The 14,447-nt window shown below is 46.5% G+C and overlaps 1 protein-coding gene across 11 annotated transcripts in view; it reads left to right on the top strand.

Moving 5' to 3' along the window:
* Positions 1-14,447, top strand: part of LOC113922777 (pannexin-2) — an 80,911-nt gene that overhangs the window by 6,775 nt on the left and 59,689 nt on the right. For 10 of the 11 annotated variants that reach the window (XM_027595040.2, XM_027595047.2, XM_027595038.2 and 7 more), the window contains exons 3-6: positions 3,759-3,921; positions 10,122-10,234; positions 10,801-10,988; positions 14,249-14,392. In XM_027595040.2, coding sequence (XP_027450841.1) covers positions 3,759-3,921; positions 10,122-10,234; positions 10,801-10,988; positions 14,249-14,392 — 608 coding nt within the window. The remainder of the gene's footprint in view (positions 1-3,758; positions 3,922-10,121; positions 10,235-10,800; positions 10,989-14,248; positions 14,393-14,447) is intronic. The other variant, XM_027595048.2, reaches the window with a different exon arrangement.

Genomic DNA, 14,447 nt, shown 5'->3' with positions numbered 1-14,447 from the left:
TTATGTAATTTGGTAGCTGGCAAACTTAGTGAGCTCAACTCCTTTTAAAAAATGGTTGAGATGAGGAGCACCTGGGTTAAGGTTAAGCATCTGACTTTTGATTTTGGCTCAGGTCATGATCTCAGGGTTGTGGGATCGGCACCATGTCGGGCTCCTTGCTGGGCGTGGAGCCTGCTTGAAATTGTCTTTCTCCCTCTCCCTCTCCCTCTCCCATTCCCACCCCCTGCCCCATGCTCTCTCTCTCAAAAAAAAAAAAAAAAAAAAGATGGTTTGAGGAGCCTGGGTGGCTCAGTCGGTTGAGCCTCTGACTCTTGGTTTTTGCTCAGGTCATGATCTCAGGGTCATGGGCTCAAGCCCCATGTTGGGCTCTGCGCTCAGCTTGGAGTCTGCTTCAGATTCTCTCCCCCTCTCCCTCCTGCTCACTTTTTCTCTCTCAAATAAATAAAATCTTCTAAAAGATGTTCGAGCTGTACTTTATTACTACTCTAGTTAGTAAGTGGTATCTTAATGCTTAATATTATCTTTTTAAATCTTAAAAATAGTACATTTAAATAGCAAATTTTAGAATTGCGTCATTCAATATGATAGCACCAATCATGTGTAGCTATTTAAATTTAAATGTATTAAAAGTAAATAAAATTTAAAATTGCTCAGCTTCACTAACCACATTTCCAGTGCTAAATGCAGCTGGTGACTACCAAATTGGGCAGCACAAACATAAACCGTCTCTTTCATTGCAGAAAGTTCTAGTAGGTTGCTCTGGCCTGCAGTGCTACTAAAAAAGAAATTGGCATATACTCCGGCCGCGCTTTGTTTCCTCAGGCCCGGTGCTTTTCTTGGTTTCTGTTCTTAGATTTCCAGTAGATTCCTGAGTCACCTGAACAATATGCTTACACCTTTGCTTGATTTGCCAACATCAGTTAGTATTACTGATTTCATGAAAGATGTGGAATTCCTTGCTTATTTTTTACATAGCTTTACTGTGGTGAAATATACCTAAAATTTAATATTTTAATGTGTACAATCCAGTGACAAGTACATTTGCATTGTTGGGCACCCATTACCACTATTTTCACAACTTTTTTATCATCATTAAAACAAGAATTCACTGTTCTACTTTCTGTCTGTGAATTTGACTATTCTAGGTATCTCATACACGTGGAATCATGCAATATTTGTCCTTTTGTGTTTGCATTATTGGACTTAGCATATTTTCAAGGTTTATCCATGTAACCTGTAACAGGATATTACTCCTTTTTATGGCTGAAGAATATTCCATTGTAAATAGACTACACTTTATACACTCTGTTTATGGACACTTGGGATGTTTCTGCCTTTTGGTTATTGTGAATAATGAATGCTGCTTTGAACAAGTGTCTTTGAGTCCCTGTTTTCTTTTGGGTATATACCTTGGAGTGGAATTACAGAGGTCATATGGTCATTCTATGTTTAGCTCTTTGAGGAACCAGCAAATTTTCCATAGTAGCTGCACCATTTTATATTCCCTCCAGCAATGCACAAGAATTCCAGTTTGTCTGCATCTTCGCCAACATGTTACTTTTCATTTTTTTGACAGTAACCATCCTAGTGGATACGAAGTGGTATCTTACTGTGGCTTTGATTTACCTTTCCCTAATAATCAGTGATGTTAAACATCTTTTCATGTGTTTATTGGTCATTTATATACCTTCTTTGGAGAAATGTCTATTTAAGTTTTTTGCCCATATCTTAATTGTCTTGTTTATTTTTGTCTTATAGAAATTCTTTATATATTCTGGATATTAATCTCTTATCAGATACGTGGTTTACAAACATTTCTCCCGTTCTGTGGGTTATCTTTTCAGTTTCTCTCAATAGTATTCTTTGATACACAGATGTTTTAAATTTTGATGAAGTGCAATTTATCCTTTTTTTAAGTTGCCTGTCCTTTTGATATCACAATGAAAAAGTCATTGATTGATCCAAGATCATGAAGATTTTCACCTTTGCTTGCTTCTAAAAGGTTTATAGTTCTAGCTCTTAAATTTAAGTCTTTGATCCATTTTGTGTTAATTTTTGAATATGATGTTGGGTAAGGGTTTGCCTTCATTCATTTGCATGTTGATACCCAATTTTCCCAGCACCATTTTTTTTTTTAAAGATTTTATTTATTTATTTGACAGAGAGAGACACAGCGAGAGAGGGAACACAAGCAGGGGAGTGGGAGAGGGAGAAGCAGGCTTCCCGCCGAGCAGGGAGCCCGATGCAGGGCTCGATCCCAGGACCCTGGGATCATGACCTGAGCCAAAGGCAGTTGCTTAATGACTGAACCACCTAGATGCCCCTTCCCAGCACCATTTTTTGAGAGGACTGCACAGTGGGTAAAACCTTTTCCCCCTTGAGTGGTCTCGGCACCCTTGTTGAAAATCACTTGACCATATTCTGTTCCATCGGTCTTAAGTTTGTCTTTATGGCACTAACACACTCTTGCTTACTGTAGCTTTGTAGCATGTTTTGAAATCTTCTTTGTTTTCTTTTTCAAGATTGTTTTGGCTGTTTGGGGTCCCTTGAGGGTCCAGGTGAATTTTAGGATGGGGTTTTTCTATTTCTATTGAAAATGTCATTGGGATTTTGAGAGGGATTACATTGAATCTGTAAATCACATTGGATAGTATTGATATATCCATATTAGGTCTTCTGGTCCATGAATGCTTTGTCTTTCCGTTTATTTGTGTCTTTTTTTTTTTTTTTACTACTTTTATCACATTTTACAGTTTTTAGTGTACGTATTTCATCTTTTGGGTTAACTTTATTCCTAAGTGTTTTATTTTTGATGGTATTGTAAATGGAATTGTTTTCTAAATTCTTGTTTTTGGTTGGTTTATTGTGAGTGCACGAGATGCAACTGATTTTTGTATGTTGATTTTGTATGCTACAAGTTTGCTGAATTTATTAGCTGTAACAGATTTTTTATGGAATATTTATTCCTATAGAAAATACATTTCTACATATAAGATCATGCCATCACAAACAAATATTTTTCCTTTCTAGTTTGGATGCCTTGTATTACTTTTTCTTGCCCAATTGGTCTGGTTAGGGCCTCAGTGCTTTTTTTTTAACAAAAGTAGCAAAATCCTTGCCTAGTTCCTTATTCTAAGGGAAAAACTTTCAATCTTTCCATCATTGAGTGTGATGTTAGCTGTGGGTTTTTCATATGTGGGCTTTATCACGTTGAAGAAGTCTCCTTCAATTCCTGGTTGGAGTGTTCTCTCATGAAAGGGTGTCATTTGGGGCGACTGGGTGGCTCAGTCGTTAAGTGTCTGCCTTCGGCTCAGGTCATGGTCCCAGGGTCCTGGGATCGAGCCCCGTGTCGGGCTCCCTGCTCCGCGGGAAGCCTGCTTCTCCCTCTCCCACTCCCCCTGCTTGTGTTCCCTCTCTCACTGTGTCTCTCTCTGTCAAATAAATAAATAAAATCTTTAAAAAAAAAAAAAAGGGTGTCATTTTATCAAATGTCTTCTCTATATCAGCTGAGAATTTCTTGTGTTTTTTCCTTTGTTCTACCAATGTGTTGTGTATTTTATTGATTAATTTTCATATGTTGAACCATCTTTGCATTCTGCATAAACTGGCCTTGATTGCAGTGTGTAACCCTATTAATACACTGTCATATTTGGTTTCCTAGTATTTTGTATCTATCTGTATTCATGAGAGATATTTGCCTGTAGTTTGTTTCTCTTGTAGTCCTTTTATTATAGTTTGAATAGCGGTTTGTCTTGCAGGTGGAGGCTGTCTCTGATAAGTGGGAAGATGACAGCAAAAACCATGGCAGCGGGCTGTCCAACTCCAGCCCCCGAGCGCTGATTGGCTGTGTGACTTCGCTGATGGAGGATGCTGGCTACATCAATCAGACCACATACTTCTCTCTGGAGAGTGTTTGCCAAGGTATGTTAGATGGGTTTCTGCTCACATTTAAGGTGAGGTTTTGTGTATTCTTTTTAATTTTATGAATTAGCTTTGAGATGGTTACACACATTGAAAGGGCCAAATTTGAGCATGCTTTGTTTTTTGAGAAGGTTTCAGACTAGAATGCCTTCACCAGGTGTTGGCTCCAAGCAGTATAGACGGTGTAGACTGCTGTGGTTCGTTTTGTGTCATTTGTTGAATGGAGTCACTAATTTCTGGGTAATTGTTCCTTTTATGTAAGTGTTGTTACTAACCTAAGTCAACAGTGTCATAGATGTATGAGGCAACCGCTGTTTTTACAGTACTTAAAATGTTTTAAAATAGGACTTGGGGATAACTTTGTCCTTCCCATGAATGTATATCCGTTTTTTATTGCATTTGTTTTTAGCTATCTAAAATTTTGTTTTTATGCCTAAATATATAATTTGTTAATGCCATCCTTGAGTTTAACTCAACAACCATTTATTGTGTACCTGCTGTCTACAGTGATGGGTAGGGAGTTAGGTAGTAGGAGACCAAGATGAGTAAGACCCTAGATCTTCTTCCCAAGGAGAAACAGACCTGTACTTGCCTTGGAGTCGGGCAGGGTTGGAAAAGCTGCATGGGTGAGGTACTTCTTGAGCTGAATTCCAGCTGCTCACCCTGCCAGCCACACGTTTTGCGGGGGGGGGGGGGGGGGGCGAGCCGTAATTCTCTCCCACCTTGGCTGCCAGGGAGCCCAGTGCAGGAGGGCGAGTAGCTCAGCCCACCCCGCAGCTTGCTGTTCTACGTTTCTTAGATGTAAAAGCCAGGACTCTGACCTTGATTGCTAACCCTGGAAGTTTCCAGAATGAAATTGACAGGTGGCTGGGATTTTAAAAACTCTGTTCTATCAGAAAACTCTCAATTCTGGAAAAACTGATTCTGCAGTTGCTCCAAAGGGGATTCCCTAGGTCCCTGTAACTATGCTGACAGGAAGTAACTCCCAGACAGGGACACGGTTCATGCTGCAGATACTGCTGAGGTGCAGAAGTAGTTGACCGTGAGGACTGGTACCCGAAGCACAGGTAGAGGCATTTCCAGCACAGTCTCAAGTCTTCTTGAGCTGAAAGAGTCCACATAGCTGACAACCTGACATCCATAGCAAAAAGAACATTCTTGAAAGAGAAAACACGATGTGGAAAAAGGTAATGGGAGTCTAAAACAAAGGTCACAGACCTTTTCTGAGACAGGCCAGACTGTAAAGCTTGTGGGACACGTGGTCTCTCGCAGCTCTTTAACCTCTGGGCTGGTGGTAGCGTGAACACAGCCGTAGGCAGCACCAAAGCAGAAAGGTGCAGCTGTGTTCCTGTCAAACTGTATTTACAAAAACAGGTGGCAGGATACCATTGCACATCTCTGACTAGAAGATGAGAAGATTGGGCTAGATGTTTCATTTACTTCAGGGAGAGTCAGACTATACCGTTTCTTTCTTGTCATCGATTCAGCAAATATTGGAAGGCCTTACCCCAGGCCTGTCACTGTCTTGTAGAATGTGCCCTAATGGGAGGGAGAGTAGACAGGCCAGGATCTTCTGCTGTGCCGAACGGTGCAAGTGTGGTACGGTGGGAGGTGGACCGGTTTGGGGTTCCTCTAGGGCTGGTAAGGCCCAGTCTCCCTGCATGCAGAGCAGACCAAGGGCTCTGTGAGGAGGTCCAGGTGAAGCACAGGTTGTGTTCTGACCCTTCCAGAGTAACCCGCGTGAGTCTGGCTCAGCTGTGCACAGCGCACACGGGAGGTGAGCAAGGTCTGACTGTTTTAGGAAGGGGTGGAGAGGAGATAGCCACTGTCAGAACACGAAGTGGGGGTGTGATCCTAACCTCTCTCCCCTCTCTTCTGCCAATCGGTGGGTGCTCTCCTTAGGCTAATCCCAACCAGAAGCCAGAGGGCAAGGCTGGGTGGTCCACACTGGGCAGGCCTGGGGGCAGAGTGGGGCGGATGTAGAAAGGCATCAGAGACTGTCCAGTTCCAAAGGCTGAAGAACTCCGGCAACGGGAGAGCGTGTCAGAGGGCTGGGCTTCGACCGGGGAAGGAGGGACCAGAAGGAGGGGTGTCACCAGGGACTACTGTGAGCCTGTGAATATTGAAGAGTGTGAAGGTGGGAGGTAAGGTCTCAGGATCACAGAGTCCCCTCAGTCTCGGACTGTAGAGGCAGTGGTGGCCATCAGCCCAGTTTTGCGGGTAACACTTCAGATCTAGGCCCACAAATAACACTCATGGGAATTCTTTTTCTGTTTTTCAAGTTTTGTTTTGTTTTGTTTTTTTAAGTAAACTCTACCCCCAGTCCCCAGCATGGGGCTTGAACTCACAACCCCAAGATGAAGAGTCACATGCTCTACCCACTGAGCCAGTCAGGTACCCTCCTCCCTACTCATGAGAATTCTTAACATCAGTAGCAGAGCCCAAGCTGTTTTACACATGAATGTCCAGTGATTCCTTAACCGTTTTGGCCAAGGCTGCTAAAATGGAATTGGGCATTCGGCCTAAAGCAGGCTTTCTTGTGCTCTGCCCTGTGACATTTGAGGCTGGCCATTCCGTTGTGGTAGCTGCCCTGTGAATTGTGGGATGTGTTTAGCCGCATCCCTGATCTCTACCACTAACTGCCATCCCAGCCCCCAGTTGTGAGAACCTAGAACGTCCGCAAACATGGCTTGGGAGACAGAATGGCCCTGGGTAGGAATCACTGGCTTAAGAGCGGGGTCTAGAGTCCGAGTGTACAATGGACTTGCTTCTTTCCTCTTTCTTTCCAGGGTAAGCAGCAGATAGCCCTGTTGCATCTACATACCCACATAACCAGTGTGGCCCGAGCTCCTAGCCTGGGTCACAAGTCAGGTTATTTCCTTCTTATCAAATGAAACTGGCTTATGGACCCACTCGTGAGATAAAGAGCAAGTGTCATGGATCTTTCCTGAGCCCTTTCACCAGGCCTGAGAACCTGTGCCACTCGCAGGACAGGGTGCTTGTGCCCTCTGTCGGGGTGCGCCTTAGTGATCAGGGGGCCACTTGGGGCCCTGCTCTTCATCTGCCTGCATCCCTGAGGTCCGCAGATTTTCTGTCTACCCAGCAGCTGGTCCCTCCTTCCCCGGTCGAAGCCCAGCGCTCTGACACCCTCTCCCGTTGCCAGAGTTCTTCAGCCTTTGGAACTGGACAGTCTCTGATGCCTTTCTACATCCGCCCCACTCTGCCCCCAGGCCTGCCCAGTATGGACCACCCAGCCTTGCCCTCTGGCTTCTGGTTGGGATTAGCCTAAGGAGAGCACCCACCGATTGGCAGAAGAGAGGGGAGAGAGGTTAGGATCACACCCCCACTTCGTGTTCTGACATGGCTGTCTCCTCTCCCATGGCCAGAGCTATAGCCAGGGTGACCATGTCAGTGTCCAGACCGGTACACACTGAGAAGTGGGAAGGGGTGTGAAAATGAATTAAATCACTTTTTAAATACTTGCATAAAAATTGATTTTACCGTATTGGCAGACCTTTAAAGTAGCATTATTCAGAAACTGTTTGCAAAACAATTTTTTTTTAAGAAAAAGAATACGTGGGCCCATTAAGACAACTTAATGTTATTCAGTTATTATATTCTTGACACATAATAACATATTTTAATTTTTCAGTATTTCTAATACCATGTCACTGATATTCTAAAAAACATACATTGGGGCTCACGCGTGGCTCAGTTGGTTAAGCGTCCAACTTGATTTCAGCTCAGTTCATGATCTCAGGGTTGTGAGATCGAGCCCTGCTTAACTGGGCTCCACACTCAGCTCAGCGGGGAGTCTGGTTGAGATTTTCTCTCTCCCTTTCCCTCTACCCCCACCCCCCGCTGTGTGCATGCTTTCTCTCTTTTGCTCTCTCTCTCTCAAACCAGTAAATAAATCTTAATATTTAAAAAAATAAAATTAAGACAAATTTTTTAGTATCTTAATTTCATTTTTTTTTATACACAGTGGCTTGGAATCTTCTTCAGAGCTGCATATTTTATGGTTGATGAATTTGAAACTGAAACCTTTGATTGGCTCTCCTTGTAGGCTATAACATTTTTAATTGAGGAAATATTAGTAAGCTCAGAGCAAATTCTACTAAATTCTTAAGTCCAGTGTTTTTCTATTGAGACATGTAACTATGTCACCCCAAATGTTTTTACAGGTACTGTTTGTTTGCCTCTATGAGCGTAAAGGTGATCAAATGCTATCATCAGCTAAAACTTGTCAAATAAGTTGTCTGATTTTTTTAAATGTTACATCAAATATGGATGCTGTAAATTTATGTCTGGTCCATTTCAGTCATTCCATTACAGAATATCCATTTATCCAATTAAATATCAAGGGCTTTGTTGGAAGACTTGGTGCAAATTGGGATAGTGTGGGGTCCAGTCATACCACTTCAGCTTTAAGCCACGTGCGCCATACAAGCTCATGGGGCCTCATGGCTTCGTTTGCTCTGTTGCTTTGGTGGAGAGCAGTGTCACTGTCTTCCTGTTTACAAGCGCTGTTTTCAATGACTGCAATTTTATTTTTTAAAGGTTTTATTTCTTTATTTGAAAGAGAGAGCACGCACATGTGAGAGAGAGAGCAGGAGCAGGGAGGAGGGGCGGAGGGAGAGGGAGATGCAGACTCAGCTGAGCAGGCAGCCCGATGCAGGGCTCCATCCCAGGACCCTAGATCATGATCCCAGCCGAAGGCAGACGCTTAACCGACTGAGCCACCCAGGTGCCCCTGATTCCATGATTCTGATGGGGGGAAAAATCAAACTATTATTTGAATTTGCTTCACTGTTTTTCTCCTTGAAATAACTGTTTATACAACTAACACATTGCTTCATTTTTCACATGTATCTGAAGAGATTTGGACTAAAAAGTTAGCAGAATTATGTTAAATATTTGATAAAGTCCTGGTTTATAAGTCAACATACAAATGTGTCCTACAACCTGTTGAATTGTGCTTCTGGGTCTGTCCTCTTAAAATGCCACCTTACCCAGAAGTCAGTGCTCCAACAGGTTTGTCTCTTCTGGATTCACACCATCGGTGGTACTGCTGTGGCCCTCGTGCTGATCAGTAGCTGTCAGGAGATGTTCAGGCTCTTAGGGGTTTATGACCAGCTTTCTTGAGAAACAAACTCCGTTTTAAATTATACGCTTTTGGGTTTTGTTTATGTGTGTTTTTTTTTTATTTTTTTAGAGTGCTTGTGTGCGGTGGGGAGGGGCAGAGGGAAAGTGAGAGAGAATCCCAAGTCTGACTCGGGGCCTCCAGCCCACAACCCTGAGATCATGGCTTGAGCTGAAATCAAGAGTCGGACGTTTAACTGACTGAGCCACCCAGGCATCCCTGCACTTCTATTTTTTGAACTGATTGCTGTCAAAAGTATTTGTTGCAAAATGACAAAAAGGTTATAACAGGTTTAGTGTCACACCATGAGCCGTAGCAAACCCATTCAGACTGTGCTCCCTGTGTTACTGACGCATGGTTAAGCCACTGCATGCCACTCAACCTGTAGTTGCCCAACATTCCCACCCGCCCTGCCGGTGGCGGCCCAGGGGCACCTTGTGTCCTGCGGGCCGCAGCACAGCTGCCTGGTGCACCTGGGGTCCATCAGGGGGCACTGAGTGCTCCCCCACCTGGGCTGGCATAGACACACCACTCTCGGTTCTGAGTGCACTGCCCTTTGTCACCAAGTACCCTGTGTGTACCCAATAGGGAGGAACACTCACACTGTTTCTGCAAAGAGTTGACAGAGAGGAGTGCCCATGTATTAGAGAAACTGTCCACCACACTTGAACCACACGCCCTAGAGGCTGGAGACTAAGAGATTTGCTGTTCAGCTTATTTGGTTGCAGTTAATAATAATACTTATGAAAAACATGGGGAACATTTGAAACCAGATGGGATCCTGAAACTGTGCAGACCAGGTGTATGACCATGCAGGCTGCAGTCCTCTCGGCTCCCTGCCTTTGCCTCGTGGGCAGGAGAGGGTAAGGCTGCAGAAAGGTAGGTCTGTAACATCCTCTGCTCCATTCAACTGGGGAAAGCCAGGAGAGAGCTAAGATTGAAAATGGGTTTCTTAGGTAGAACAGAAATGGTTTCAGTGTATCATAACTTCAGAATGAATTGTACTTTGGTATAACCAACATTACCAAGTAAGCACCATTGGTTTCCCTGCTTGGAGGTTTCGAGCCCTGCAAGGGAGACTGGGTGGAGGCGGAGTACTGGATCCGGCCGGGCACGTGGAACAGCGAGGCCATCTCAGTGAAGCCCCTGAGGTACAAGCGCGTGGACAGGGTAGGTGCTGGCCCTCGCTTGTCCTTGTCTTCCTGTCTTCACAGCCCAGGCTTCTCCTGGGTGCATTGGGAAGTCAAGCTGTTTCCTCACTGAGAACACTGGTTTTCTTAAGGAGGTCATGGGAGATCGCCTGGCATGCTCATACGGTGCAATTCTAGGTGCTGTAGTTTAACAGAATGTGGAAATGTTCTAACTGCTGGGACGAGGGGGTGGGTGAAGGGTTGGAGCTCGCCTGTAAAGGCTGGTGTGCTCTGGGGTTGGAGACTGGAGTTTTCACAGAGTGAGGGTGTGTGCTGGTCTGGGACAGAGACACGGGGAGTGAGCCCTGGCCACCTGACACGCTCTTACTCCACGACCTCAGCCTTGGCTCTGAGGTCCTTACATGTTCATGAAATCTTTCGGGGCTTTGCTTCTCCAAGACCAGGGTCCCCGCTCCCCCAGAGGCTGGACTTTGTCTGCAGTGGGGCCCAGGTGAGGTGGAGGCCAGCCCTCGTTGGGCTGGTTTGGAGAGGCAGGCACCCTGGTGTGGCACGCATTTACACAGTCGTCAATTACTGTGTTTGCAGGTCTGCATTTCTAGCCTCTGCGGGAGAAACGGGGTGATAGATGACAGCATCTTTTTCACCTTGGACTCTCTGAAACTTGCTGAAGGATATGTGCCTCGAAGACATGACGTGGTCAGTGCCGTGGTGGTGGAGAGCAGCCAGTCATGCTATGTCTGGAGAGCCCTATGCATAACCCCAGTGAAAAGACGGTAATGAGGAAATGGCTGTCTTCTTTGGGAAGGGAGAGGCCCAACTGAAGTGTGCTTTAAGAGTTGCTTTAATAAGCTCAAATAATAGCCTGTCCAAATCCTGAGCTGGGCAGTTAAAGGGAAAGTATCTTCTGGAAGGTTTTCAGCGGTCTTTGTGGTTGATTAAAGTTCAAGTTAACAGTTCCTTCTTAATCCTTAATCTTATACTGGCAATTTTCACATTTTGATGGGGTTTTATAGCTTTTGTTCTTCTTTCACATGTTGGTATTTTTTAGAACATGTTGGACATCGTAGGTTCTTAATTTTTTTTAAGATTTATTTATTTTGGGGGTGGGTAGAGGGAGAGGGAAAGAGAGTCCCAAGCAGATTCTACACAGAGCGGAGCCTGATGCAAGGCTCAAACTCATGACCCTGCGATCAGGACCTGAGCCAAAACCAAGAGTCAGACGTTTAACGGACTGAGCCACTCAGGCACCCCTTAGAATCATTGAATCTCTCATATCCATATTCTTCATTCTGTGCCCCCAGCAAACTCACACATATTTATAAGGCACCACGGGGCCCTCCCTGAGCTTTCAGTGTAAATGGCAACCCTGCCCTGCCTCGGCTCCCTTCCTTGGCCTGCTTTTTCTTCTTAGCATGTCCCTCCAGTGAGCTTACTGTACGTTCTCCTTAGTTATTCTCTGTATCCTCAGATTGCCTAGAATGCAGGTTCCGTGCAGGGGGTTTATATCCTGTTTCCCTCTACGCATTGAGCACTTGCCTTGGTGTCTTTCTTTGTGCGCCTGGGGCGTGGCGTGCCTGTGGGGTCTGTCAGGAGCGGCACAGTGGGGAGTACCACTGGTTTATAGACAGTGAGACTCAAGAGGACAGAACGCCTGGCTCAAGGCTGTGGAGGTGTGTGGGATGGGGAGCCGTGCCCCATCCCATCCAGCAGACACTCTCATCCTTGGCCATTCAGTGCCTAGATGCCCTGGCCCACAGGACCCTGTTTTGCTGTTAGAGAATGACTCTCTCCCTCTGTGGGGCAGTGAAGCCAGATACATTGCCCTTACCCCCTCTCACCACCCACGAAGGTCTGGCAGGAACAGGAGGTCTGGTTTTACCTCCATCTGATGGACTCAGTGGTGTGAGCATGAGACACGGCAGGAACGTGCCGTCCAGTGTCTGTGCCACGGGAGTAGTGTGGCTCCTCCCTGTGTCTGAATTGGGCTCTCGGGCATCCCACTAATTCTGTCATCTTCCTGGTAGTGAGCAGCCAGAAGTCCTGGGGCAGAAGCTGGGAGGCCCGCTTCCCACTTAGACTTCATAGTCACTTGGAGCCACATGCCCAGTTTAAGGAAACCCCTGTGCCAGGAAAACATGAGCTTCCTTGACGCTTCATTGAAGGCCAGAAATGCTTGAAATGACACTGCACTTACCTGCGCTCCTGATGGCCATGGGCACCGGAGGATGGCAGCCAGTCCTGCCCCTCACTGACCATCAGAGAGAAACTAGTTGTCATCTTAGGCTTCAGGGCCAAGTGTATTCCTTGGAATGACTTATCATTTGTCTCCAATTCTAGATCCTTATTGTGTAGTCTGTTGTGTTTTATAAGCACTTTTTAACACGCTCTGTGGGTTTTCGATTTGTTATGTCTTCGAGAGGAGTAGTGGCTCAGAGTAGGTGTGGACTAACATCTGTTGAATGGGTAGGGGCACGACCAGCGGGCTCCCTCACTGTGGGTGGTCAGTTTCCGGGGAGCCTCCTCAGGTGGCCCCTGGGCTGATGGAGGTCTGGGGCAGGGGGGCTGGTGCTCCTTGGGGAGGGCTCACTCTGATCCCAGGCACGTTGCATGAAGCTTCTCCCTTGACTGCCTCTAATAGTCATCTTCATAGGCAAGGGAAATATTTCCACCTTCATCACTGGACGCTGGCTGCGAGCCAACCCCAAATCCTGTGACTTCAGAATCCCCTCATAATGTCCTAATTAGAGTGGGGGATTAGAGGGTTAGTGGTGGATGAAGGGAATGTGCTGGGTCCCGGGGAACTCCTAGCCTGTTTGCGGTCAGTTCCCATTTCCTGAATTTATAATGGAAATGAATGTCCCACCCTTCAGCAGAAGCCCAGTTGATGCCCTGTGTGTGCCAAGCCCTGTTCTAGCCCCAGAAGTACTGCCTTGGACAAAGAAGAGCCATGTTTCTGCCCTGGGAGAGCTTATGTGCGGTCACCCCACTCAGGCTTCCTGACCCCTGAGGGGAGGCCGCAGGCGGCGGCATGGGGCCGTGGGGCTCTATCCGTGTGGGTTCCCTCCACGAGCTGGTCTGGATTTCCCAGCATTAGCCCTGTGTGTATGCTCCGCTCAGACCCACTGTCTGGGTGCCTGGCTGATGTCGGGAAAAGCACCAATTACCGCATGCAAAGCGGAGCTTCCACTCTCCTCCAGATGCAGCATCTCCTGCCATCTCCCCGTCCCTACTCACTGGGTGGCTTGAGCCAGAACCTTCCAGTCATTCCTCACTCCCTTCCTTGCTCGTATTTCTCAACCCTCCATTAGCAGATGTTGGCTGTCTACAAGAATTGGGACTCTGCTTCCATGGCCCCCTGGGTCTGGGCTGAGGGCAAAGGAGGGATTGTGAGCTGTGGGAGGCACGTGTGGACTGTGGATGAGACTTGGGGGTGACGTGGCAGGGAGGAGTGGGTGGACAGGAGGGACTTGGGGGGCAGAAGCTGGCTGAGGAGGGGGCACCGGTGTGGTTGAGAATGTCACTGAGTTTGTGGCCGGGGCCCCATTTTCTGAATGGAGCTGCAGGCTGGGCGGGGAGGGGAGCAATGCCAGATTGCTGTCCAGACGAGCCCTGTGGGTCCCCAGTGAGGAGGACGGAGCTGCCTGCTTCCCGCCAGTGTCCACAGAACGAGGGGAATCGGAGGGTCTGTGAAGGGAGGGTGCCTCCCCTCGCGCCTCCTGGCAGCCAGGGAAAAGGAGAGGATTGAACACTCCCTCCCCAGCACGTTCCCAGAATCAGGAACTCCTGCAAGATGTCGCCACTGTGTTGCTTCCTTTTTCTAGATCTTAGAGAATTTGTAATTTTCTTCTTCGAGATGTTTTGCTGTCCTTCTCTGATGAAATTCTAAGTATTGTAGGAACTCTGTATGTAGTTTTGTGGCCATATGTCCCTGGGGGATGTTGGCCCTGCGGTGGGTGCGGCGCGTCTGGAAGGAGAGTGGCCGGGAGGCGGGTGGTGGAGCTTCCGGATGCTGTTCTTTGGGTGCTGTCTGCAGGGACCCCGCTGCCTTTGAAGAGCCTGCCGATGAGTCCTGTGGAGCCCTTTTACTGAAAAACAAAGGTGATATTGAAGTCACGAGGATGACAAATTTTGGAACATTAAAAGAAGGAGGAAGTAAAAATATGGTGGTCTGGATAGAGTAAGTTTGTCACTTAAATTATGTTAATGAGTTTTAAATTGTAATTTAAGAATTT

This window comes from Zalophus californianus, chromosome 9 (genome assembly GCF_009762305.2).
Source record: "Zalophus californianus isolate mZalCal1 chromosome 9, mZalCal1.pri.v2, whole genome shotgun sequence".
NCBI classification, from domain to species: Eukaryota; Metazoa; Chordata; class Mammalia; order Carnivora; family Otariidae; genus Zalophus; species Zalophus californianus.
The sequence above is the reverse complement of the archived record's forward strand: the minus strand, read 5'-3'. Positions and strand labels throughout refer to the sequence as shown.